The 26,863-nt window shown below is 41.6% G+C and overlaps 1 protein-coding gene across 1 annotated transcript in view; it reads left to right on the top strand.

Moving 5' to 3' along the window:
* The window catches only part of LOC126162864 (cAMP-dependent protein kinase catalytic subunit 3-like), a 269,609-nt gene extending 242,949 nt beyond the window's left edge, over window positions 1–26,660 (top strand). The window contains exons 3-8 of the mRNA XM_049919641.1: window positions 3,049–3,158; window positions 15,058–15,211; window positions 19,904–19,995; window positions 20,085–20,266; window positions 21,165–21,242; window positions 24,996–26,660. Of these exons, the coding sequence (XP_049775598.1) occupies window positions 3,049–3,158; window positions 15,058–15,211; window positions 19,904–19,995; window positions 20,085–20,266; window positions 21,165–21,242; window positions 24,996–25,121 (742 nt within the window). The 3' untranslated portion in view covers window positions 25,122–26,660. The remainder of the gene's footprint in view (window positions 1–3,048; window positions 3,159–15,057; window positions 15,212–19,903; window positions 19,996–20,084; window positions 20,267–21,164; window positions 21,243–24,995) is intronic.
* The last annotated feature ends 203 nt before the right edge of the window (window positions 26,661–26,863 follow it).

Here is a 26,863-nt window from a genome sequence, read left to right as displayed (position 1 = left end):
TCTGCCACCTAAGTTTATTTCGTATACTGTATGTACAGTGTACTAGCTGACAAACTCGCATAGCCCAGATAGTCATTTTCCCAGTTTCTATTAGAAACGAAACAAAAAATGAACTATTTCTGTAGTGTAATATCGAAAAAACTTCAGTTGCATGGATTCGTGTAAAGGCCTTAGACATTATGAAGCAATCGTACAAGGAAATATACTTGTGTATATGATGCCTAAGTGTAGTATGCAAAACAAGGAACATAGTGTACAAAATACAAATTCTGTGCAACGTTCATTTAACTGAGAACTTGATTACTAGCAGTATTTTTAAAATGATGGGTGTAGCTACTTCGCCTATCTACAATGCGATTTTGTTAAGGTCTCAATAGCAACATATCTTCATAGCTCTATATAAAGCTGTTATTTTCGCCTACAGCCGTTTGCACTTCGCAGTTAAAAACTGCCAGGTGTCAGGGATTTCCTGAAGTAGACTCGAGTGTACGAGTATCTTAGAAGTGTGGTACCATGATATAATATTTTAGATGCATTTAACGACATATGTGGACTTTTACTGCGAAACTTGTTACGAATGGTTAGTAGCAGAGAAGTAATAAATTAAAGCGTCATGCCTGAGGCGTCACTTTCACTGCATGAACAGCGAAAATATAGTAAGCGTTAAAGTTTTTACATTTTATAATATTGTGGGGGTTGCCAGCGAGAAAACTTTTGGTTTGAAATTAGATATAAAGTTAGTTCCAAGTTAGTTCCAAGTTACTAAGTTCTCTCATTCACAAATACTGGATGAATAAATTATGAGTATTCGCGCATTGTGGACTACGCGTCTACCCCTTTGATAGGTAGATGGGTTTTACTTCCACGCCGTTCTTCTAGGCGGTAAGTGATGTATAGCAAGTTTGGTTGAAATCGGTCCAGTGATTGAGGAAGAGGTGCAGACCATGTATACATAAATGTTTAAAATATGTGTGGATTACGGTGTATACAGATTTTTCATTTCCTCAGTCGAATTTTTTTAAGCAATTTCGTACACTTATGTAACAGGAACATATTTTTGATCCGGGGTCAGACTATACATTATCCATCGCTAACAGATGTTTTCCACAGCTAAGTGTTCATAGAATATTGAATGTAACGTAATCTTAGATCTGCCTAACTATGCCTTTTGTCTTACGATTGGTCGAAAGTCCATCCTCTTCGATCATGTTACTCGTGGAGTCGATGTTATTTGGGACATAATTCTGGTCGACCTTCCTGAAATTCACCGTTGGCGGGTGCAGTTTTGCAAACCAAGTGTAAGCAGTGTTTCGTGATTAGTAAAAGAAGAACGAAGCTATTTGAGGCTTTATTGTAGAATTAAGTTTATGTGAAAATAGTAAAAAGTCATCTAGTAAAAACCTCTACTTGAAGTTTCAACATTTTAACGTACACGCTATTTTTAAACGTTCGCAACAAACAAAATTTATGAGACGGCCTTGTTTTAACAGTAACAAACGGTAAATTTTAGAACAATGGCAATGTCACATTGCAATAACACCGTCTCGTTGTTATTCGGGAAAACTTAGAAGGTGCGCTCCCTAATTAATTAAAATGGGTTTGCTGTTAAGCATTGATGCAGAGCTCGTAAGGGCGTAAAATCGTGATACGAGGGTAATCCCTAAAGTAAGGTCTCCTATTTTTTTATAAGTACATAGACCTGTTTATTTCTACAATGGTTTATATCACTTTACAGCTTGAACATTTAGCTATTTTTCGACATATTCACCATTTATGTCGATGCATTTTTGTAGATGCTGTGGCAGTTTTTGTATGCCCATGTCATACCAGCTCGCCGCCATGCTGTTTAGAATGTTATGAACTGGCGTGCTTGTAGCTCGGTCTCAGGTATAAAGAGGTATGCCCAGGTTTCGTCACCCGTGACAATTGAGTCCAGAAAGTTGTCCTGTTCGGCTGCAAGGCGGTGAGGAAATTCACGGGAAACATCAACTCGTTGCCGCATGTGGTCCTGTCTCAGCATGCGTGGCACCCGCACACACCTTCCGGTAGTTCAATGTTTCCGTTAAAATTCTGTGAACGGTGCTTCGGGAAACCTCAGGAACCAACGTGTAGAGATCATCCAGAGTGATCCGCCGATCTTCACTCATGCTTTGCTCAACCTTCAACACTGTCTCCTCAGAAACTGACGGTCTCCCGCTCCTTTGTTCGTCGTGAATTTGGGTCCGACATGCTGCAAACTCTCTACATACTTACGAACATTTTTGACATCCATGCACGACTCACCATATACTTTCGTCAATTGGAAGTTTGTTGCAATCGGCGCAGTACCCTTTGTGCTCAAAAACCGAATAAGTGCGCGCAATTCGCACTTGGCGGTAACATCCAACTGGAGCTCCATTCATTCTCAACGGCTGCCAAGCCAAGACAGCGCCTCAGCGCGGCGTGCGCATGTTTACACACAGCGCGTGAAGCACACGTCATAACAGTATGACCGACCGCCACACAAACAGAGTTCTGTACTTATAAAAAAATAGGAGACCTTACTTTTGGGACTTCACTCTTAGTTGATCTGTCTCGTTCAGTAAACTTAACATTTTTATTATTTTTATGCAGATTAACCCCACTTTTCATACAACAAGAAGGAAAAGAAAAAAAGTCTCTTGATTGTTACACTAGAATTTAAATTTAAAAATGACAAATGATGCATTCGTGGAATGAGGACTATTACAGAATTTGCAATAGAAGTTTTTCAACTCCTATTTGAGATGGTCATCGCTCTCTCTGTAAGAGATGACATTTCTATGTCTCCTTTTTCTTTATGAGTACGCAAGCCTTATTTTACCATTCTGTATTTGTTGCGTTTCACTGTGATTGTGTTCGGGAAACAATGTCTACAGAAAAACTCTCAAACTGCAGTTTTCAGATGTTTCTTGATTACATGCTTCAGCCTTCAGAATCATCTAGTACGTGTCGGATTTCGTACGTTATTTTTAATAGCATAAATGAGACAGTTGCCTGTGATCTGACGTACTCGTGTTGCTGTTGCAGGAGGTGGCACTACCGGGACGACACGTGCCTGTACATGCTGTTCGACTACGTGTGCGGCGGGGAGCTGTTCTCGTACCTGCGGAACGCGGGCCGCTTCAGCAACAGCACAGGTTGGTACTGGTACAGGTAGTCTGCCTGCAGTACGAGCCCAGCGGATGTGGCCGTGTTGACAAGGTGTCCCGGCCACCTGCCACACATTGTAACCCGGGCTCGTATTTCAGTGGTGGCGTTGTGCAGGGTAGCTGCATACATAATTCTGCGTCGTCCCATCTCTGTGACAGGTCGACGAATCAAGTCCTTTTCCAAGTTCCCTTTTTTTCGCCAACATCTGCACGCGAGGTCGCTAAAAGTTGCCAGTAAGGCGGTCCTGGACTGGAAGGTAGCCCTTCATAATACTGCCAGCAAAAGAAATCTTCACCACCAATAGTTAGCTGGCAGGGGTTGGGGGGACGGTGGCGGCCTACTGTTGCTTTGACTTTGTATCAGTCTTCGATTAAATTCCAAACTTCGCCACAGGGTTTCATCAAATAAGGACTTTAGACACTTTTGATAGGGATCCGTCCGTCATACTGGGACGTTAAGGCCGGCAATGTCCTTGATGCTATTAAGAGTGGAACCAGCACTGGGTTTGACTCTCTCCCTTCCCTCATCATCGTACAACATAATCGTGATACCACAGTATAATCCCATTCAGTGCATACTGAGGCATGAGGGAATTGTGAATTTGGTAATAGAAAGAAGTGTGGGGAGTCAAAATAGTAGACAGTTTAAGGCCCGAAGGGCGTTCAGTAAGTAAGGTGCTGACACACACGTCCACCATTTGGGGTTCTCAAAGGTGTGTGACGGCTGGGTTCCTCGCTCCTTAAAAAGCATGAAGAACAACGAAGGAACATTGTGCAGAGTTCCTTGCGTGTTAAGAGGCTGTTTTTGTCGAATATCGTCACAGACGATGAAACATGGGTTAATAGCTTCGAAGCTGGAACAGAACGGCAGTCCATGGAGTGGCGCCACACCATCTCTCCTCCGAAGAAAAAGTTCAAAATTACATTCTCAACCTGTAAAGTATTGGTGACTGTCTTGTGGGACTCTGAAGGGGCTACTCTGTTTGATGTCCTCTCTCTTGTTGCAACAATAAACTCTGAAGAGTAGTTTTGAGCTGCCGTCAAGAAATTGAAGAAACGACTTTGTCCGTCGCCATAAAAATGCAGTCGAACTTCTTCTCCATAACAATGTAAGACTTTGCAAAATTCTTCCTCATCCACCCTACAGCTTGGATCTCGTACCTTCCGACTTCCATCTGTCTGACGCATTCTGCTGGAAGCAACACATGGATGATGGGGAAGTTATTGATGCAGCGAGACATTGGCTCCAACGTCGACCAGTAGAGTGGCATAATGCTGGTTTACAGGCCTCCCAGTAAGATAGCGTTAAGTCTGTCGCATTGAACGGTGATTGTTTTAAATGGCTCTGAGCACTATGGGACTCAACAGCTTAGGTCATAAGTCCCCTAGAACTTAGAACTACTTAAACCTAACTAACCTAAGGACATCACACACACCCATGCCCGAGGCAGGATTCGAACCTGCCACCGTAGCAGTCCCGCGGTTTCGGACTGCAGCGCCAGAACCGCTAGACCGCCGCGGCCGGCCGATTGATTTAAAAAGGTCTTTCAGCCAAAGGTATGGTGAATAATATGGTATATTGGAATCCTGAATAAAACAAATCCGCTTTCACAAAAGAAAGTGGTTCGTTACTTATTGACCGCCCCACATAGTTACAGGTTCAAATAGATGCTGGCAGCGGTAGCTGTGCAGAGACAGAGATTTGGCGCAGGATACATTATTGTGGAGAGCTGCATTAAACCGAAGGGACGAGGAGGAGGAGGAGGAGGAGGAGGAGGAGGAGGAGGAGGAGGACCCTAGCAGACTGAACAATCCCTAGGTATCTCCCAACCACCAGTGCCATGTGACTCTTTGTTTTTCGTGCGTGCTGTCTCATTGCGTTCTTTCAGTACGCAGTGCATCACAAAATCTAGACGTTGTGTTAGACATATCAAAAATTTTGCATCACCCCGGTTCCCAGTACTCCTGAAGATAGATGTTGACTGTAGATATTATATGATAGACGCAGTACCTTTGACTGTTCAGAGATACCACTAAACCCGCCCAAAGATGTAAACAACCTTGCATGAGCAGCGCCTATTAGACGGAGGCGGTCCGACAGCTGATGAGTTCCAGTCATTCCACCAGGAAGGAGGTACACGGCTCGTGTTGTCGGTAGTTCAACCACGCCTAGACGGCCAATAACGCGGTTCGATCGCGTCCGCATTGTTACTTTGTGCCAGGAAGGTCCACCATTGCAACCACGACACCGGGCAGCGCTGTACAGATGGGCCCAACATCATGGCGAAAGGACCGCTCAGGATTGGCATCACGTTCTCTTCACCGATGAGTGTCATATATGCCTTCAACCAGAAAGTCGTCGGAGACGTGTTTGGAGGCAACCCGGTCAGACCGAGCTCCTTAGACGCACTGTCCGGCGAGTGTAGCAGGGTGGTGGTTCCCTGCTGTTTTGGGGTGGCATTATGTGGGGCCGACGTACGCCGCTGGTGGTCATGGAAGGCGCTGTAACGGCTGTACGATACGTGAATGCCATCCTCCGACCGATAGTGTAATCATATCGGCAGCAAACTGGCGAGGCATTCGTCTTCAAGGACGACAATTCGCGCCCCCATGCTGCATATCTTGTGAATGAGTTCTTCAGGATAATGACATCGCTCGACTAGTGGCCAGCATGTTCTCCAGATATGAAACCTAACGAACATGCTTGGTATAGACCGAAAATGGCTTTTTATGTACGACATGACCCACCTACCACTCTGACGGATCTACGCCGAATCGCCGTTGAGGAGTGGGACAATCTGGATCAACAGTGTCTTGATGAGCTTGTGGGTAGTATGCCACGACGAATACAGGTATGCATCAATGCAAGAGGACGTGCTACTGGTAGAGGTACCGGTGTGTACAGCAATCTGGACCACCACCTCTGAAGGTCTCGCTGTGTGGTGGTACAATATGCAATGTGTGGTTTTCATGAGCAATAAAAAGAGCGGAAATGATGTTTATGCTGGTCTCTATTCCAATTTCCTGTACAGGTTCGGGAACTCTCGGAACCGAGGTGATGCAAAACTTTTTTGATGTGTGTTCCTTTTGTGTCTTAGGTTATGCAGCTGTAGCTTACATATGATTGAGTAAAGTCTTCGTTAATCGGACCTACGTGTCCTATACGGCCACACAACTGGCGATCACCAATTAGGCAAATGGAATTCTGCTACCTGGTAAGCAAAATTACCCAAGGAGGCCACGAAAAGAGTACACAGGCAAAGAGAAGCTATCGGTACACAATAATAGCCTTAATCTGAGAAGAAAAGACATGGCAGGAACCAAAAAACGCATTTGTTTAACGATAGCCCGAACTCACTTAACATATCCCTCCCTCCCCCCCCCCCCTCTCTCTCTCTTTCTCTCTCTCTCTCTCTCTCTCTCTCTCTCTCTCTCTCTCTCTCTCTCTTGTTTCGAGGTAGTAAATAATTTTCTACGATATGGTTCCTTTTGAAATTCTTTGTAATCATAAACTGTAGATATCTAGTTGAATTGTCAGCCTTGAGGTTTGTGTTATTAATAGTGTAACTTAAATTTAACAGTTTGTTCTAGTAATCATGGGGAGGGCGTCACACTTTCTATTGTCTATGGTCAGAAGTCACTTTTTGCTACGTGCAAATTTCTTGTCTAAACGATTTTGCAATTCGTTTCAGTCTTGTGATGACTTTACTAGACTGTGATCATCATCATCTGCAAACAATCTAAGAGGGCTTCTCAGCGTGTTTCCTCAATAGTTTTTGTAGATTAAGATTTTTGGTTAGTATAGCTCGGTGTCGGATACATAGTTAGACAGAGCACCTTGTGTTGGTGCTAATAAGGCGAGTACACCGTTCGTTTGTTACCTATTTTTAAGAGCTTCGAATAGGAGTGACTGCAGTAATGGATAGGAACTGTGATTGCTGTGCACATATGCGAGCTGAGTTGGCGACCATTTCCTCACAGCTCCATACTGCGTTGGCTTCCATCACACAGCTTGAGGCTGCTGCCAAGGGTCATAACGTCATAACTGTAGGGAGTCGGACGCAGGAATGCGAGAGACGTCGAGCACATCCCACATGTCCCCAGATCGGTCCACTGCTATGGCCGCCCCAGGTACTTCCTGCACTGAAGTTGACCCCCTTACCCGTGGTCGAGTGGGAGATCATTCCGATGTCTGACAGGCAGCGAAAAACTTTGTGGGGCCAATCGTAGGGCCTCCCCAGTTCGTTATCTGTGGCTGACGATGCCTCTGAGCCGGATGCAGTCGTCCACCCTGTTCCAGAGGAAGCTTCTCGGCCCGCAAGGTCTGGGCATTCACAGAGGGTAGGTTTGCTCGTAGTTGGGAGCTCCAGCGTTTGGCACGTAATGGGGCCCCTTAGGAACCAGGCTGCCACGGAGGCCAGTGTGCACTCCGTGTGCATACGTGGGGAGTCATTCCGGATGTGGAAAGGGTGCTTCCGGTTGCCATGAAGACTACAGGATGCGGCCAACTACAGGTGGTGGCTCATGTCTGTACCAATGATGTGTGTCGCTTTGGATCGGAGGAGATTCTCTATGGTTTCAGGCGGCTAGCGGAAATTGTAAAGACTGCCAGTCTTGCTTGCGGGATTAAGGCGGAGCTCACCATCTGCAGCATCGTTGATAGAACCGACTGTGGTCCTTTTGTACAGAGCTGAGTGGAGGGTCTGAATCAGAGGCTCAGGCGGTGCTGTGACCGTGTAGGCTGCATATTTCCGGGTTCCGCTTAATAGGTCAGGAGTGTCCACTATACACAGGAAGAGACTACATGGGTAGCGGGGGCTATGTGAAAGGGACTGAGCGGTTTTTTAGGTGAGGTGGTCACAGGGAACCATAAAAAGAGTGTCAGTCTAAAAGAGAGCAGGTAAAACGCAGTAAGATAGCTGTAGAAACGATTGGTATTGTAGTCATAAATTGTCGTAGCTGTGTTGAGAAAGAACCAGAGCTCAAGCCCTAATATAAAGCACTGAAGCTGAAATAGTTACAGGTACAGAAAGTTGGCTAAAGCCGGAAATACGTTCAGCCGAAATTTTTTCAAACGATTTAATAGTGTTCAGAAAGGATAGATGAAATGCAGTTGGTCGTGGAGTATTTATTGCTGTCAGAAGTAGTTTGCCTTGTAGTGAAATTGAAGTGGATAGTTTTGCGAAATAGTATGGGTAGAAGCTATACTTTACACTCGGACTAAACTGTTAATTGGATCGTTTTACCGACCCACCGACTCAGAAGATATAGTTTCTGAATAGTTCAAAGAAAACTTGAGTTTGATTTCAAATAGGTACCCACTCAAATAGTCGGTGGCAACTTCAATCTACTATCGATATTATGGAAAAATTATACGTTTAAAGCCGGCAGAAGGCTTAAAACGTCATCCGAAATTGTACTGAATGCATCCCAGAAAATTATTTTGAACAATTACTTCATGAGCCCACTCGAAGCGTAATGGTTGCGAAAGCAACAAATAATCCAGGACAAATAGTGAGTATCGTGACGAATATAGAGATAGGCGACTACTAGACAGTTACTGCTAGGCTGAATACCGTAACACCTACAACCATCAGAAAGAAACGCAAAGTATATCTATTTAAGAACAGCTGATAAAAATGCTCTTAACGTCTTTTTGAGAGACAGTCTTCACTCTTTCCGATCTAATCATGTAAGTGTAGAAAAGTTGTTGAATGATTTCAAAGAGATAGTATCGACAGCAACCACATAAATCAATAAGTGACGGTACTGATCCCCCATGGTTCACAAAACGGGTCATATCGCTGTTGCAAAAGCAGCGAAAACAGCATGCCAAATTTAAAAGAACGCAAAATCCCCATACTGGCAAAGTTTTGCAGAAGCTCGAAATATAGGGTGTACTTAAATGCGAGATGCTTTTAATAATTTCCACAACGAAATTCTGCCTCGAAATTCTGTCAGTAAACCCAGAGAGATTATGGTCATACATAAAGCACACCAGTGACAAGGCGCAATCAATACCTTCACTGCGAGATAACAACGTGAAGTAACTGGTGACAGTGCCACCAAAGCCGAGTTATTAAACACGGTTTTCCGAAACTCTTTCACCAAAGAAAACGAAGTAAATATTCCTGAATTCGTGAAGAACAACTGCCGAGATGAGAAATGTAGAAATAGATATCAGTGTAACAAAGGAGCTTAAATCACTTAATAAAAGCAAGGCCTCCGGTGCAGTCAGGTTCCTCTCAGAGTATGCTGATACAGTAGCTCCATATTTAGCAATTATATACAACCGCTCGCTCACAGAAAGATCAGTACGTAAAGACTGGAAAATTGCTCAAGTCAAACCAATATCCAAAAAGAGAAGTAGGAGTAATCCGCTGAGTTACACGTCCATATCACTAACGTCGATATGCAGTAGGGTTTTGGAACATATATTGTATTGGAACATCATGAAGTACCTCGAAGAAAAAGATTTATTGCAACGTAGTCAGCACGAATTCAGAAAATATCGTTCTTGCAAAACACAACTAGCTCTTCATACTCATGAAGTAATGAGTGCTATCGACAGGGGATGTCACATTGATTCCATATTTTTAGATTTCCAGAAGACTTTAGACACCGTTCCTCACAAGCGTCTTCTAAGCAAACTGCGTGCCTATGGAATATCGCCTCAGTTTTGCAGCTGGATTCGTGATTTCCTGTCAGAAAGCTCACAGTTCGTAGTAATAGACGGAAAGTCATCGAGTAAAACAGAAGTAATATCCGGCGTTCCCCAAGGAAGTGTTACAGGCCCTCTATTGTTCCTGATCTATATTAACGACATAGGAGACTATCTGACTAGCCGTCTTAGATTATTTGCAGATGACGCTGTCATTTACCATGTTGTAAAGTCATCACATGACCAACGAATTGCAAAATGATTTATGTAAGATACCTGTATGGTGCGAAAAGTGGCAATTGACCCTAAATAAAGATAAGTGTGAAGTTATTCACATGAGTACTAAAAGAACTCCACTAAATTTCGATTATGCGATAAGTCACACAAATCAGAAGGCTGTAAATTGAACTAAATAGTTATGGATTACAATTACAAATACTCTAAATTGGAACAATCACATAGATAATGTTGTGGGTAGAACAAAGAAAAGACTTAGATTCATTGGCAGAACACTTAGGAAGTGCAACAGATGTACTAAAGAGACTGCTTACACCACGCTTGCCCGCCCTCTTCTGGAGTATCGATGTGCGGTGTGGGATCCGCATCAGGTGGGACTGACGGATGACAACGAAAAAGTACAAAGAAGGGCGGCTCGTTTTGTATTATCGCGAAATAGGGGAGATAGTGTTACAGACATGATACGTGAACTGGAGTGGCAATCATTAAAATAAAGGCGTTTTCCGTTGCGACGGAATCTTCCATTGAAATTTCAATCACCAGTTTTTTCCTCGGATTGCGAAAACATTCTGTTGGCACCCACCCACATAGGGAGAAATGATCATCACGATAAAATAAGAGAAATCAGGGCTCGCACAGAAAAATTTAAGTGCTCGTTTTTCCCGCGCGCAGTTAGGGAGTGGAACGGTAGAGAGACAGCTTGAAGATGGTTCACTGAACCCTCTGCCAGGCACTTTATCGTGAGTAGCAGAGTAATCACGTAGATGTAGAGAACAGCAGAAGGCCAGAAACATTTCCCATGGGAACCCCGTATATCTCTTAGGTTCTCTTGATGACTTACCGTCAAGTACTGCGAACTGTAACCTTTCTTATAGGAAATCATGAATCAACTCGCACAGATGGGACGTTACTCCACAGGCGCACAAATTGATTAGAAACAGCTTCTAAGGAACGGTTGCAATAGCCTTCAGAAAATTTAGAAATACGAAACTAATTTCAGGTCCCCAGTCAGTAACACAAACTGTGAATACAGTGGCAGTTGTGTGTCTCAGGAATGATATTTTCTAAATCGGAGCTGGCTGCGCGGCAGTAGGTAGTTTTCTTGGAGGTATTTCATAATATATATATAGTTCCAAAATCCTTCTGCAAATCGATGTCAATAATATGGATGTATTATTATCGGATTACTTCTATTTCCGTTCCTTCGTATTGGTGTGACCAGTTTAACTTTCGAATCTTCAGGTACGTATCATTCGTCTTCCGAGCGGATATATAAAACTGGTAAAAATTAAGCCACCTTTATTGACCAAAGTTGCTCAGCTACACCAACGGTATCTACTTCCAAATTACTCATGATGGCAGCTGTTCTTTATTCTAATTCTGGAATATTTACTGTACGTTATTTGGGGAAAGACTTTCGGAAAACCATGTTTAAAAGCCCTACTTCAGTGACGCTACCGTTGGTAACATTGCAGACTATTATGCAGTTAATGTGTCTTGTCACTGCGATACATTACATACGATCAGGAGCTCTTTGGATTTCCTGCCAGATTTCGAGGCGGTGTATTGTTGTGGAAACTACGAAAAAGCGTCTGGCGCGAAGTTTCGAGCATCTGAAAACCGTTCCAATCTCTGAGAGGATTTAGGGTTTCTGGGATGTCCATAAATCTTTCCAGGTAAATTCCGAGGATGGTTCCTTTAACAGGGCACGGCCGATTTCATTCCCCATCCCTGACACAGTGAGAGCCTGTGCCCTGTCTCTGATGACAGCGCTGTCGACGGGACGTTAAACCCAACCTTCTTTTCTTCCTTTGGGATCTGATTCGTCTGTTATTAATTAGTTTGGTATAAAACTGTTTCCGTCAACACTATTTCTTTGAGTCCAAGCCATATTTGGAGATGCTTACGTGTTAGAACGGAATGGAAACCGTCTTTTAGGGAGGTGTCAAGTGTGTTTGTATCTGTTTTTCCCTCGGTCGCAGTCTTCCCACTAACACGTCACAAACTTTACGACCTGATGCTTTCTGCACGGCCGTAACTTGCACGACTAAGTGGAATACGCCTTTCAGTACAGACTAACCATTTCGCGTCCACGTCTCCACTCTTTAAACACCTGACCTGTTGTGCAGGGGAAAATAAGCATTAATGACTTGATCTTGCCACATGTGCTTGGATGTACTACCCAACAAAAAATGTACGACTTGTAATAGCTATAATTACTAGTCCGCAAATGACGTAAATACTGATGATGTAATATTGTTCAGTACACCGTCGTCAGTCACCAATAGAAATGTCAGCACTTACACACGTTAGTACATTCGGATGTTAACGTAATAAATATGGCTACAAGGACCTTGTGGTCGCTAATATCAATATTCTTCATGACACGCTCTATTGTGGGATCGTTTGCCGTGTAAGCTACTGAACCAGTTTCTGAAAATAACGTTCGGAGAGAGCATTTAGCAAAATTTCGGACGATGTTTTAAGCCTTCCACCAACAGTTATTGTGTCTGGTACCTATTCGAAATGGGACACACATCTTCCTTGAACCTTTCTCCAGCTACATCATCCGAGTCAGGAGGGGGGGGGGGGGCGTAAAAGGAGATAATTATTAATTTTAAACGGGTTAAATGAAAATAAAGTCTAGATCGAGATGCGTGTGATAAATTTCTTCCAAATTGCTTTCCATCAAAAACACATTGCTAAATCAACATTATTTTCAGTGAATCCAACAAAAAACGCAACAGCGTTCATACACAGGAAACTCTCATCTAATTATGGTGATATTAGAATTTAAATCCAGATACAGTTTTAAGGAGTTACATAGTTACTTCTTCACAATTTTCTCGGTAGATACAAGACGCAAGCTAAAATAATTTTAGGGAAAGCAACTTAACAGTCCTAACCTTTTTAATAAAACAGTATGTTTGAAACTCATAATCTATAAACTACCTAGTATCCGTGGATGGAAAATACGTTCCGAGTTGGCACAAATTTAAGCCCCGTTGTCGGGCATAACCTCCACGCATACTGCCTTACAGCTACTTCAATTTCAGCACAGGATAAGTACCGGGCGCCGCGAGCTACAGTAACAAACACACCACCATCGGCTGAATTTAGCGTGTCCGTTCTGAACGCCGTTCCGTGTTAGGTTAGTGTATAAGTTCGTAGCGTTTTTGTGTTGCATGTTTGTATTCCAGTTGTTATGGGTTTCTTTATCGATTATCATTTAGCTCACTGTTGATATTTGAGTTTACATATTGTTTTTTTCTATCGTTTAGAGGTAGTGAACGGAGCTGTGGATGCTAAAAAATGGACCAAATGGATAAATCGGAACATTTCCGACGTACTCTTCTTTTTGAGTTCAGTAGAAGGTTGACAGCAGCGGAGGTAGCCAGAAACATTGGCGCCGTGGTTGGGAATAATTCCATTGGCAAAAAAATAGTTTTCTCATTTAAGGAGGATCGTTTTGACTTTAGTGACTCCCCAGGTTCAAGAAGACTTTCGGGTTTGTCGAAGATTACTTCACAATTATCCAAGTCGGTGTAGTCGAGAAGTGGAAAATGTGATGAACTGTGAACATTGCATAATCGTGGGACATCTGGACGCAGTGAAGAAAGTTCACAAATCAGGTATATGGTTACCGCATACTCTAAGCCAAAATCACAAGTCTGCGAGTGACCATATGCGCTTAGCTGTTTGCTCTCTTCATTAATTGGCTCTAGAACATCACCGACCCTACTGTGTATCATTTCTAGTCACGAGAAATGGTGTTACGCAAACATATGAAAAAGAAAGGAATGGTTGAGACCAAACGAAGCATCAGCTCCCCGCATAAAGACTTGTCCGTATCCACAAAAGATAATGTTAATCATCTGGTGGAACAGCGGAGGTTTGGTGTACTACGAATTGCTCCCACGAGGCGTAACCATCACTGCTGACATTTATTGTCAACAACTGAGGCGTCTCGCAGACGCAGTCCAAGAACAACGACCAGGAAGACAGCTTGAAGTGATGCTACTCAACGATAACACCCACCCGCATTCCGCAAGACTGACGAAAACCACTTTACAGGAGTTGAAGTGGGAGGTCATTCCGTACCCACCCTAATCATCTGATCTTGCGCTCTCTGATTTCTCACCTTTTTCCGTTCTCTATCAAATGGTTCAAAATGGCTCTGAGCACTATGGGACTTAACATCTGAGGTCATCAGTCCCCTAGAACTCAGAACTACTTAAACCTAACTAACCTAAGGGCATCACACACATCCATGCCCGAGGCAGGATTCGAACCTACGACCGTAGCGGTCGCGCGGTTTCAGACTGAAGCGCCTAGAACCGCTGGGCCCCAACGGCCGGCTCGTTCTCTATCGAATAATCTCCAAGGAACTTGCTTTTCAGATGAAAATGCGCTCCCAACATGGCTAGAAGAGTTCTTCACCTCAAAACCACGTGATTTCTACAGTCGCGGAGTCGAAAACTTACTCCAGCGTCGGCAGAACGTTGTGAATAGTGAAGGGGAATATTATTGATGATTAAAGTCTCTGCTAAGAGTATCTGTTGTTTATTGAACTTAGGGAAAAACGCCGTGAACCTGTACACCAACCCAATACTTCGGTAGACAATTCGGGTGAACGTATCTCGTCCTTCAGGTATCACGGCCAATAACAATTTGTGCTTCATTGTTTTCAGTGAGCGCTTAGAATTCTTCTTTCTATCCTACTTTTTTTCACAAAACGATGACAATTTACAGCTGTAATAACGAAGTTTCCTAAATCAACCACCACCACACTGTGTTTTTCCTGCTGACTTAGAGACTATGTCCCTGTTGATACTGTCCAGAGACCCTCTAACCTAAAGAGCCATTCTGTCCACTACACACAGTCCCCATCAGCCACCTAACCGCCTGCTTAGACTGATGTGTCTTTATACTGCTAATGTTCCCGAGACTGGAGTATGAAACGAATCGTTTTTCCGTCTGTTTTGGCAGCCAACTTCTACACGGCGGAGATCGTGTTGGCGCTGGAGTACCTGCACAGCCAGTCGGTAGTGTACAGGGACCTCAAGCCGGAGAACCTGCTGCTCGACAGGGACGGCCACCTCAAGATCACAGACTTCGGTTTCGCGAAGAAACTCACCGACAGGTAAGCTGGCAACTCGCTGACTTCTCAGTGACCACAGCACGGAGACAGGAAAGACGTGGAGTCGACAAAGTACTGCTATCATTCCAAATAAGCATAACTATGAAACTGTTAGAGATAGAGCTTCCTGTTTTATTGAAAAAGTTTAGCAGCTCTCAGTTTTTCTCCCGTTATGGCAGAATTTTAATGGGTGCCCCATTCGTTACTTCTAGAACATAAAGGAGGTAATAGAGATTTGCCCATGTGGGGGTCAGCATAGCAGCATCATCAGTTCTCGTGGGTTTATTCATCCGTGCACGGAGGTTAGCATTGTCACTGATAGGTGTTGTGTGCACGCGATCCTTCACGTAACCCAACAAAAAGAAGCTTAATGGCGTGACGTCGAGAGTGCAAGGTTCATGCAGTGGGACCGTGACAACCCATCCACCGCCATGTTCTGAACGGAAGTAGTTTAATACTGAAATGCAGTACCTAATAGTAGGAAAAGACATCACATATCGCCGAAGAAAGAGTAAAAACTCAGATTAGCCAATACATAAAAAAAAGAGAAATGCAGATTAAGGGGAGGCAAAGGACCGAGATTGAGTAACACTGTCTTTCGGAAACGGGTGAGTAAACGTAAGAAATACATAGTTTCAAAAAGTATACACCTATTGCAAAGAATTACGTTGTCAAAACTATGTATCGCTGCGCCAGTGCTCAGTTATTGGGGTAACGAATGCTTTGTCCGGTTTTTATTCATTGCCGCTTGATGTCGGTTGTCTTGCGTTTGTGTCAATACCGTCACATGTTAGAACACGGCTACTCAACAAAGAAATCATTGTGTGTTCTCGAGTTTGCGAAGTGTAATTCCGTGATTACACAGTAAAGTCGTTTCAGGTTGAGGTGCCAAACTGATCCACCGAGTGGTATCGACAGTTTGTAGACAGATGATGTGTGTGTGTCGTGTGTGTGTGTGTGTGTGTGTGTGTGTGTGTGTGTGTGTGTGTGTGTAAAGAGTCCTGGCCGCTCTCATGTTTCCGACGAAAATGTCGCACGAATTGAAACCGCTTTCCAACGTAGTCCTACAAAATCATCTCGTCATGCCAGTCGAGAGTTACAGCTGCCTACAGCAGCAATTTGTCGGGTTTCGAGACGTCGGTTGATTATTAAGCCTTAAAAGATGCTACGGGATCTACGTCATGACGACAAACACATATGTTTGGCATTTTCTGATGAGCTTCAGAATAGTATTGACAGTGATAATACTTTCGCACAACGCGTCGTTTTCGTTTATGAAGCGACTTTCCACCTTAGTGGGAAAGTAAAGAAAAACAACGTCAGTATTTAAAGCCTACAGAATCCACATGCACACACTGAACATACGAAAGATTCACCGCATGTGCTTGTTTCGTGGGCTACCCCACTCAACTATTAACAGCCGTTCTTTGATGGAAATACCGTTAGCAGGCAGCAGTATCTTGCTATGTTACAAAACTGTTGTTTCCAAGACTGAACGAGGATAACTTCATTTAACAAGATGGGGGTTCCCGCTCACAGGAGTCGACAAGTGTGCGACTATCTGAATGAAACTCTACCGAGCCCTTGCATTGGTCGTCAAACAGACGGCGACGTAGCATTTCTCAGATGGCCTCTACGGTACGGGATTAGACGCCCTGTTACTTCTTCCTATGGGGTTTCATTAAGGTAAACGTTTGTGCAACAATACCACAAAACCAAGAAGAGTTGTAGAATCGAATCCATACTGCCGTAAGATCAGTGACGAATATACTTACTCGAGTGTGGGAGGAATTTGAGTATCGATGTGATACTGTTCGTGTCGCTGGTGGGCATATTGAAGATCTGCAATCTAAAGTTGAGACACTCCTAAATATGTGTCCCAGCTTTCACAGTCTTATGTCTTCCATAATTTTTTAGTTTAATAAATATATGCGAACGAAATACATATGTTCTTTTTGAAACACCCTGTATTTCAGGAATAGATTCCCAAATTACTATGACGGTCAAAAAATGTTAAACCGAAGGGATGAAAGTTTGGTTTTAAATTTATACGAAACGCCGAGAATAGAAATTGATACTAACAAAATTTAGAAGATGTATTATACAGGGCTGTTTAATTTTGTTGCTAAAACATGGTGAAAAAATAATGAAGATTATCAAAACAAGGAAAACGGGGTTAACAAGTAAGGACTTTAAAATAAATTTTACTGCCCAAATAGAAAAGCACAACTAATTTTAGTACCTCATTTCGTAATCCGATTCCCTCAGCATCACCTAATCTGCTTCGACTCAATTCCGTTCCTCTTGTTTTACTTTTATAGTTGCTCATTTCACAATTTCTTTCCAAGGCACTATCCATTCCGTTCAGCTGCTTTACCAAGTTTTTTGCCGTCTCTGACAGAATTACAGTGTCATCGGCAAACGTCAAAGTTTTTATTTCTTCACACTCAACTTTGATTCACTTCCAGAATTTTTCCTTGGACTCCTTCACTGCTTGCTCAGCGTACAGATTAACATTGGAGATATGTTACAAACGTGAACTGTACTGACTGTTCATTAACAACGTGATATTTGTTAATTCTTGTTCGTCACACAATTCCGTATCATGTGGCACCTAAACAACTGCTTAAGAAGGAAGCACCTTTCCTACAATGTTTACAAGGTACACGCTACAGAGTGATTTTTATATTAAACCAAGAGCGTGTCTGGGTAAGATGATAGCCCAGACAATATACGTCCAACAGAAGTGATGCTGGTAGGCAGTGCTAGTTGCCACCCGTACACTCCTACATTGCTAACACACCAAGTTACTTCCTACAGTGTCGATACAAATGAAAATGCTCTCCTGTGCTACAATACTATCATTGAGATGAAGCTACATATATTACAAAGCCTAAGGGAATTTCCTCAGTCACATATGTCTTATAAACTAGAGGAGATAATTTTGTTTTTGCTGACTCTGCATAGGATGTCAGTAATTTTGAGAAAATGTCACCTCCTCGACTAGCCTTATTTTCAGTATTTCAGTGCTCTGTCAAATTATTCTCGCAGTGTCATATCTCCCATCTCACCTCCATCTTCTTCCTCTATTTCTATAAAATTATTCTTAAGTTTATTTCCCTTATATGGATACACTGTATATTCCTTCCACCTTTCAGCTCCCACTTCTTGCCTTAGTACTGGTTTTTCATCTGTGATCTCTTGATATTCAGACACTTGCTTCTCTTTTCCCCGAAGGTATCCTTAATTTTCCTATAGGTTGCATCTATCTTTCTCATAGCTGCGCATTCATCTACTGCTTGAAATTTGTTTTCTAGCCATTTTTCGTAAGCCATTTTGCACTTTATGTCAATCTCATTTCTTACATGGGTGTATTCACATTATTTGTAACTAAAATTGGCCTGGTAGTAAATTGTGTAACCTAGCATGGCGTTGCTTACGAGGAGAAAACTGCAAGTGCTATCACTCGAGTTCCCAAGAACTGCGCTCAGTAAAGAGGGGTGAAAATAAGCGAACACGTGTCTCGGCGTATCCATAGGTACTCGACCGTTTCTGAAAAACGTCGGTCAAAGTTTTCCATGTATTCTCGACGTACTTTATGTGCCTTTTAACGCGCGATACCCACAGACGAAATGATGATGCCTCAGTGGTTAGCGTCATGGATTCTTAATTTTATTTAATTTGAAACCCTATTCTTTTTTTATTTTTGTTTTCGATAACTACCTGTGTCCGTCAGAGGTTATGACACGAATCTTTCTTATTAACTTAGGGGATACAAGGGTTTCATATTAATTGTAAAATTACAGCTGGTTTACACACACTCTCTCTCTCTCTCTCTCTCTCTCTCTCTCTCTCTCTCTCTCTCGTCGAGGGGTTATCTTTTTAAATTTTCGTATTCTGATGTTTCATTTGCATATGAAATTTTAGATTAATTCTTACATTTTATTCATATGTTTAGACTTCAGGAAGATTTGATGCATTCTCTTGGATGATCTATAAACACAGATATTCCGAGCAACATGAAGTCGGATTTGCCACATTCACGTTTCTGCGTATGGATCTAACTCAAGAAAAAAACATCATTAACAATGGTGAAGATTTCCTGCGTTGGCAATAATTTCGCGGCAAACGACGCATAAGTGATCACTTTTCCGCAAAATGGCCCTTGCAGTTGATTAGGAATCATCAAGATACACTACGGAATTTCACCTAAAATAATATCAGATAATTTTCTCTCCTCTTTTCTTAAAGTTCATTCATCTGAGGTACAGTTAGTAAGTAGACTAGTAACGACAACGTCATATCAATATACACTGGAAAACTTTTGTGTAGTAACCTTCTACAGACATTGGTATACAAATGAAAAACAAAAATAAAAGTAATAATCGGATTTTGAACACGGAGCGCCAAATTAAGATGCCGCGACGCTACCACTGTGCCACCATTTCGACTGAGGATGTAGCACCGTGAAGCACATAAAGTACCTCGAAAACTTTGACAATCGTTTTTTCAGAAACGGTTGCGTATCTACGGATAAACAGCGACACAGGTCGCTTATTTTCAACCTTCTTTCATTGAGTAAAGTTTCTGGGCAACTTGCCGTATTCTCCTCCTTAGATTGGAAAGAGAGAAGTGGGGAATGTGACTTAAAAGTTGCTTTTGGTAGCGACGTGTTCTGATTGTGTTCTGTCGCAGGACGTGGACGCTGTGCGGCACGCCGGAATACCTCGCCCCCGAGATCATCCAGTCCAAGGGGCACAACAAAGCTGTCGACTGGTGGGCTCTGGGTAAGGTCATCAGCTGCCTGTTTGTTAAGTGGGTCACAGGGTAGGTGTCCTGAGGCACGAGGCTGACTGCTCTGATTTTTGTTTCTCAGGAGTACTCATCTACGAGATGCTGGCAGGCTATCCACCGTTTTTCGACGACAACCCTTTTGGAATATATGAAAAAATTCTTGCTGGTAAAATAGAATGGCCTCGTCACCTAGACCCAGTAGCCAAAGATCTCATTAAGAAGCTGCTAGTCCAAGACAGAACTAAAAGACTGGGAAACATGAAGGTTAGTACCTTATTTTTCTACATGCAACTACGCAGTACTTCTTACTCGTGTTAGAGCTTTTCATCGTGAGCGGATCAACCGGAAAGTAAAGATAAAAGGTTCAGATAGTATATTTTACACTTTTGTCTTGACATACCGTCTGTTTATATTATAATGCTAGTCACCTTTCCATATGATCATAAATAATAAAAAAATTACGTGTGAGTTTCAATGCTGCCTTTTATATGTCAGCGTCTAAAATTTATTCGGTATAGTCTCTCGGCTACATCATCTCCCCAAGTACCTGGTCTTTGTTTGGAAAGGTCTTTTTTCCCGCTTACGCCTTCAAAGTTGTAAACCATGGAAAATAGCTTACTGCCAGGTATGAACTTAAACGATACATGTGCCAGGAATTCTAGCCTGAGAAACTGCATCAGCTGTTCGCGCTCTCGCAGTTTTTGATCGAGCGTTGTTGTGCAGCGAGTTAGTTTCCGAGTTTAGTGCTCCTCGAATATTAGTTAGAATCGCATTCAAGTAGGCCTCTAGATAAATAAGTATTTTTGAGGTGGAAAACTGGTATGACGTAGCCTTTCTCACCCGAAAAAAGTTTACCGTAATTCATCTTAGAGAAATTAAAAATTTTGTCTTTCTCTGTGGTGAGCGTATGTCGCTCCATTTAATTGACTAGAGTATTCTATCAGTTTAAGAAATAGCAGTGACATCAACTAAAATCGTTAGGCTTGACTTTACTCTCAAAATAACCGACCTGTAGAAAAACGAGCTAAAAACGTCAGTAAAGATTAAGTAGTTGCTTTGTGAAGTTTGTGTGTTACTGCCGTACGATTTTAGTGCGGTCTATATAAAGACATACCAATAATATATTCAATTTTACAAAAAAGAAACCTACAATTTGTTACAGAATGGAGCAGATGATGTAAAGAGGCACAGGTGGTTCAAAGGAATTGAGTGGCAAGACGTTTTCTATAGGAAATTGAAGGTAAGTGCGTCTTACAACATTAGTTGAATTACAATTGTGTCATGGCCACAGGTTTGTATGATGAGCGACAGCAATATTGCCATGTGGTAGTATCAGAGTAAGTTTAGTTATGCTTTACTAATGTGGAATAAACCTAAAACACGAATTTTCAGTCACCTTTAAAAGGGTAAAAGTAGATATATGTGAATAAGATAACTAAGGACCTTGCGAAAATGGGCGTAACAGAATACATCATGCGTACAAAATTTTTAGTGTTTCCACAAGGAGAATTAAAAGAGCGTTCTGGGTAGAAAACCAAAACTGAAAGAATGTTTTTATTTACAGTAGCTTCATTTAAAGCCGAAATATACAGTACTCGAGTTCATCATTCTTGTTATTACTTAAATAAATATTTGTTGCAATTAGAGTATATGAAAGGGATGTTCTATGTGGAGCTGTACTGCTTTGAGAAAGCAGTTTCCATATTATTAAAGGAGCTATATTACTGTAACACTTACTAGACTATATGAAAGCAAGGATGATTTGAACATAACAGAGCCTTATTAGTTGACCGTTTGTGATCGTCTATCTTGTGTTCTGGTAGTATGTGAAGCTACGTGTAAATTGATGAGTGTCTTTATGAACATGGGACACAAATTAAATTTTTAATATGAAAACATGGTACTAGGTAAAAGTCACATAATGTACCTCAAAAAAAAAATAAAAAAAAACATAGCCCTGATCAGCAGTAGAAATCTTTATACTATTACTCTAGACCCTAGTTGGCGGTGTTTGACATGAAGTTATGACACATCAATGAGAATTGTTAAGTGATAGGAGTATGTTAATTGGTATACCACAACAGTAGGGATGAGATAAACAAGATAACAGAGTGAATGGAGGTTTGTGACTGATAAATGGGTGTAGAAGAGGCTAGTTACAAAATTTATTGAGACAAATATTTTTATGATAATAAGAAATCTATCATATGCCACCAAGGCTGTTGTTTATTTGGGTTATTTATGCTGGTGAGTTTTTCACCTCTCGATTTACAAAACTTTGCCCAAATATAACGTGAAGGAAAAGGAATTTAATGGTAAGGCCTCAATTAACAATTATGAGATACTAATTACTGTGAATTGAGCGGTGTTCTAGAAATTGTGCCTGAGCTTCTGTTCTTAAAAATCATAAATCATTAGTGTATTGCAGTGCAGACACTGTATTGTGGCAGTCAGCTGTGAGCATAAACAAACACGAATTCAGACCACCCGTGAGGAGGGAATGGCGCGGGGGGGGGGGGGGGGGACGTGCAGGAGGAACGAGCTCCACCTTCATCTCACAGGGCTAGCAAGCTACATCCATGATTTGTGCTCCTGCAAACAGAGCTGGCTCATGATTACAGGGACATAGCTATATGCTAGTGTTTAAAGAGATATATTTGAACCATATGATGAACCAGGATTAGTCTCTTCACACATTTCAAAATAGGAAAAGAGAACTAGCAACACACAACTAGAAGTAAAGCAGAGCACACACACACACACACACACACACACACACACACACACAGATCCAGGGAGGAATTTTGGGTGGGGGGGTGGCGATTGTCATGTCTCCCCGCCTCCTTTATATAACATACTGTCACACCAATATTTAACATGGTGCAGGAGCCCAGGAATTTAATAATAATCATATAATATAATAAAATATATTCATAGAAATTTGCTTACATCAGTAATTAATACAGGTGCTTTTGCTTTTTGGGGTTGGTATGAGACCCAGGATTCACTTTGGATCCTCACCTCAGTACACAAAGCATTTGGGAACATCCATTGCTTGCTGAAGCTGGCGGCATCACAGTTTAGCCCCAGTGTCTAGCAGTATTTCGTGAAACCATACCTCACATCACCTTCCACATAAAACTACCATATTAAAGTGTCCACATAATACAGGGTGTACATGATGTCTGGGAACACTTTCAATTATTTGTTGCACAAGAACTAAACATTGTACAGATGTCATACATATTGCATTTCGGAGAGAAATTCAGAAGTTTTTTTTTAGAATCATTCTACGTGCGAGCCATGAGTGATTCGGCAGACGTCAATGGGTAATCGATGGAATTCTTGCCATGCCCGTCCCAGCATGGCATTGTTGACTGTGGCAGTTGCTTCCCATATTCTCTCCTGGAGCTGTGCTACATCACTTGGTAGAGGCGGCACATACACCAGATCTTTAATGTATCCCCACAGGAAAATGTCGCAGGGAATGAGATCTGGTGATCGAGGAGGACATGTCATGAAACAGCTGTCCCCTTCTGTTCCATGGCCAATCCATTGATGCAGCAGCTCTGTTTCAGGTAAGCACGAACTTGACGATGAAAATGGGGTAGAGCCCCATCCTGTTGAAAGATGAACAGAGTCTGATTGCCTTTGAGGCATCAGCCATTGCTGTGATGTGTCCAAGTAGGAATATCCAGTGACAGTGCTCTGAGTGAAGAACAACGGCCCGTACAGTTTTTGACGTGACAAGGCCCAAAAACCATTTTAGGGAATCGCTCAAATTCAGTGCATTTGTGTGGATGCTTTGTGCCCCAGATTCAACAATTATGCCTGTTCACTTTCCCGATAGTGTGAAATGTGACTTCGTTGCTAAAAATTAAGCAATCAACAATGGCATCACCATCCCCATTCAGTTGTTGGAGCTACAAACAAAACTCAAAATACATGTCTCTGTCATCATCATTGAGCTTCTGCACAAGCTCCAATTTGAATGGTTTCATAGACAGCTTCTGTCGGTTGACTTTCCACACAGTCATTGGAGCCATTTTGAGTTCACGGGATGCACGGCACACCAGTTTCTTTGGACTCCTTACGAATGTCTCTCATATGCACTCCAGATTCACTTTACTCACACTGGAACATCCGCTTCTCTTTGCTGGGCACAACCAACCCGTCGTAATTAATTTGTTGTGCCAGTGGTAATGAATTTGTTCTGGCAGTAGTAAATGGCCTTCCTTGTTGGTGGCTTCTTACCGTACTTGGTTCTAAACATCTGTTAAACAGCTGTAGCACACTTGTTTTTATCAAACTCGCAACACACAGAAAGCTCGCCCAACACGTGAACTCAACATGTTTGCAACTAGTGCTGACTATCAGCAAATTACCAAACTATGCTGTGGCAGTCTACATGAAAAATCGTTTCAGGGTTTCTCTTCAAAATGACCTATTTGTGATACCTGTACAATGTTTGGTTCTTGTGCAATAAATAATTGAAAGTGTTTGTGTACTTTATGTACACCCTGTATTGTGATTCCTCTAGTCCTCTGACACAGGGGTACTTGGTTTAAGCGTGTGTTTTGTGAGAAAGACCCAAATTGGTTTTCAAATGTAGTGATCGATTATCTCATCAGTGTTGATGGAGGAGTATAGACACCAGATGTTCTAATAGTTGATAAGGGTATGAAGAAAACAGTGTGTTGATTGTGTCTTTTGATTTAAGTAGCCAAAATATTTATCCACAAAGGAAGAAGTTAGGGAATAGATACATGTCAGTTATGTATGTGATACAGAAATTTATGGGCACGTTAGAGCTGTGAGAGACATCACTGTTTGGAACCTACATTCCAGTGTCTGGTTGTTGGTATAATTTCATTATTTGCTTGATAAGTTTCGATCTGTTCTGTTCCCATCACATGAATAAGCATTAATAACTAAAAATGTGTAGTTAGGTGTTTCACAATGTTAACTAACTTGCTGCCATATCCTTTCACAGCCACCTATCGTGCCTCGCATCAGCTATGACGGGGACACGCGGAACTTTGATGAGTACCCTGAGGCTGACTGGAAAGCAGCGCCCAGCGTAGCCGAGGCTGATCAGAAGCTCTTCGATGACTTCTGAACCTCTGCAGTGACATGCTCGTGTGTGTGTGACAATGTGTGTGTAAATTATCTTCAGAACACCAAGACTTATGTGGCACACAAATGTGTGCCTTCAGCTGCTTAAATTATAGGGACGCCGTTATCGCCCCTGAGTCTCTGTTCATCTATTTCCTCATCAAGTGCATCAGTTGTGATAGAGGTGGGGGTGGCTACCACGATGCTGTACCTAATATGATATATACGTGGCACCTTCCAACTTTAGCTTAGTGGGTATTCCTAGCCAAGATGCAGGAATCAATGAGTTGTTTGTGTTCAGAATTTTATTTATAGAACATATATATAATTAAAGGGGAGCTATATGCAGCTTCTGCTTGAACCATTGCTTTGCTTGTTCAGAGATTAATAGCTATTCTCTGAAGTGGTTTTGTGTGCTTTAACGGAGGTATGATACCTGTCATCACAAAGACTGTTTTTATCCAATATTACGTCATGTGATGCATCAGATATTTTTTTCAGCAAAGATAAAAATACTGACAACCAGATCTACTGGTACATTTAGGACACTGACTGCTAGTAAATACTGTTAAAATTCTGTGGTTGCTTTTTTTCTGCTAAGGAAATCAGATTAATAAGTTTAATGTTTTGTAACATGTTTTGCTGGCTAATTTCAGAATTACAGCTGGTGTTCATGCCTGTGGCACTAGTTAATAGTTTCATCTGTTATATGTCTTTGAGCATGAAAATGTGTTGCAGTGTTGAAATGGGTTTCATATATGAGAGAAACAAGCTGTGTACTTATTGTGTTTTCTGACAGGGTTCTAATTACAGTTTTTCTACAGATTTGGTGTACACTTGATGACACTATTAAAGTTTAATTAGTAAGTATGTGACAAAGATGACTTATGTAACAGCCAGTTTCACAAATACTTTGCTTGACATTCCCAACCCCATTACCCATCTTCTAAGACTTTCACATGGTACTGAAAGAAAATGATAAGAAAAACAAATTCTCATACTTGGTTAGCAGCAATTTCCTGGCAAGAGAGTAAGTTTACCAATCAGTCTAGTTCTGTTGGTCTTTCCTTTTATATATTTGGAATCTTTTTCCACTGTAACAGTAATTAATTGAGGTACACTTTATTATGAGAACTGTCAGTATCTTGAACATTTTATTGTTTATTGTATGTTTGGGACAATAACTGCAGAATAATTTTTGGAGGGTTTTGCTTGTAAAATGACAAATTAAGCACTAATTACTGCATATGACAAGAAAGTAATTCTAGTCTTTTAAAGTTTAGAGGATATGTCTGAAATATTAATGAGAAGAAACAATTCTGTGACCGGACAAACCAAGGAAAAGCAGTTGAAGCCAGAAAAAATTAGAATGCTGTTGTGTTTCCATTATGCAGTGCATAAATCAGTATGTTAGATAATTAATGTTTATAAATTCTAAAGAACAGAAACTAATTTTTTGAAAAAGTACAAAGTTGATAAAGTAAATTAATTTGAGAGGACATTTATGTAAAAATTATGTAAATAAATGTTGTTTATATATAGAGTCTATTTTGTTGTTGTTGCTGCTGCTGTTGTGAATGCAATACCTGTGCTCTCACTTTTCCTTAAAACAAAATTGCCAAATCTACATATAAACAGTCACTGGAGATGGCCCTGTCCATGTATTAATGAAAATGACAGTTTTTTTGCAATCTTTGTAATACCTATGAAGAATTTCCTATTTCTGAACCTTACTTTTTTAAATTA

The sequence above is a fragment of the Schistocerca cancellata genome, chromosome 2, assembly GCF_023864275.1.
Source record: "Schistocerca cancellata isolate TAMUIC-IGC-003103 chromosome 2, iqSchCanc2.1, whole genome shotgun sequence".
Lineage (NCBI taxonomy): Eukaryota > Metazoa > Arthropoda > Insecta > Orthoptera > Acrididae > Schistocerca > Schistocerca cancellata.
Note: the sequence above shows the minus strand (reverse complement) of the source record. Positions and strands in the feature narration are given on the sequence as shown.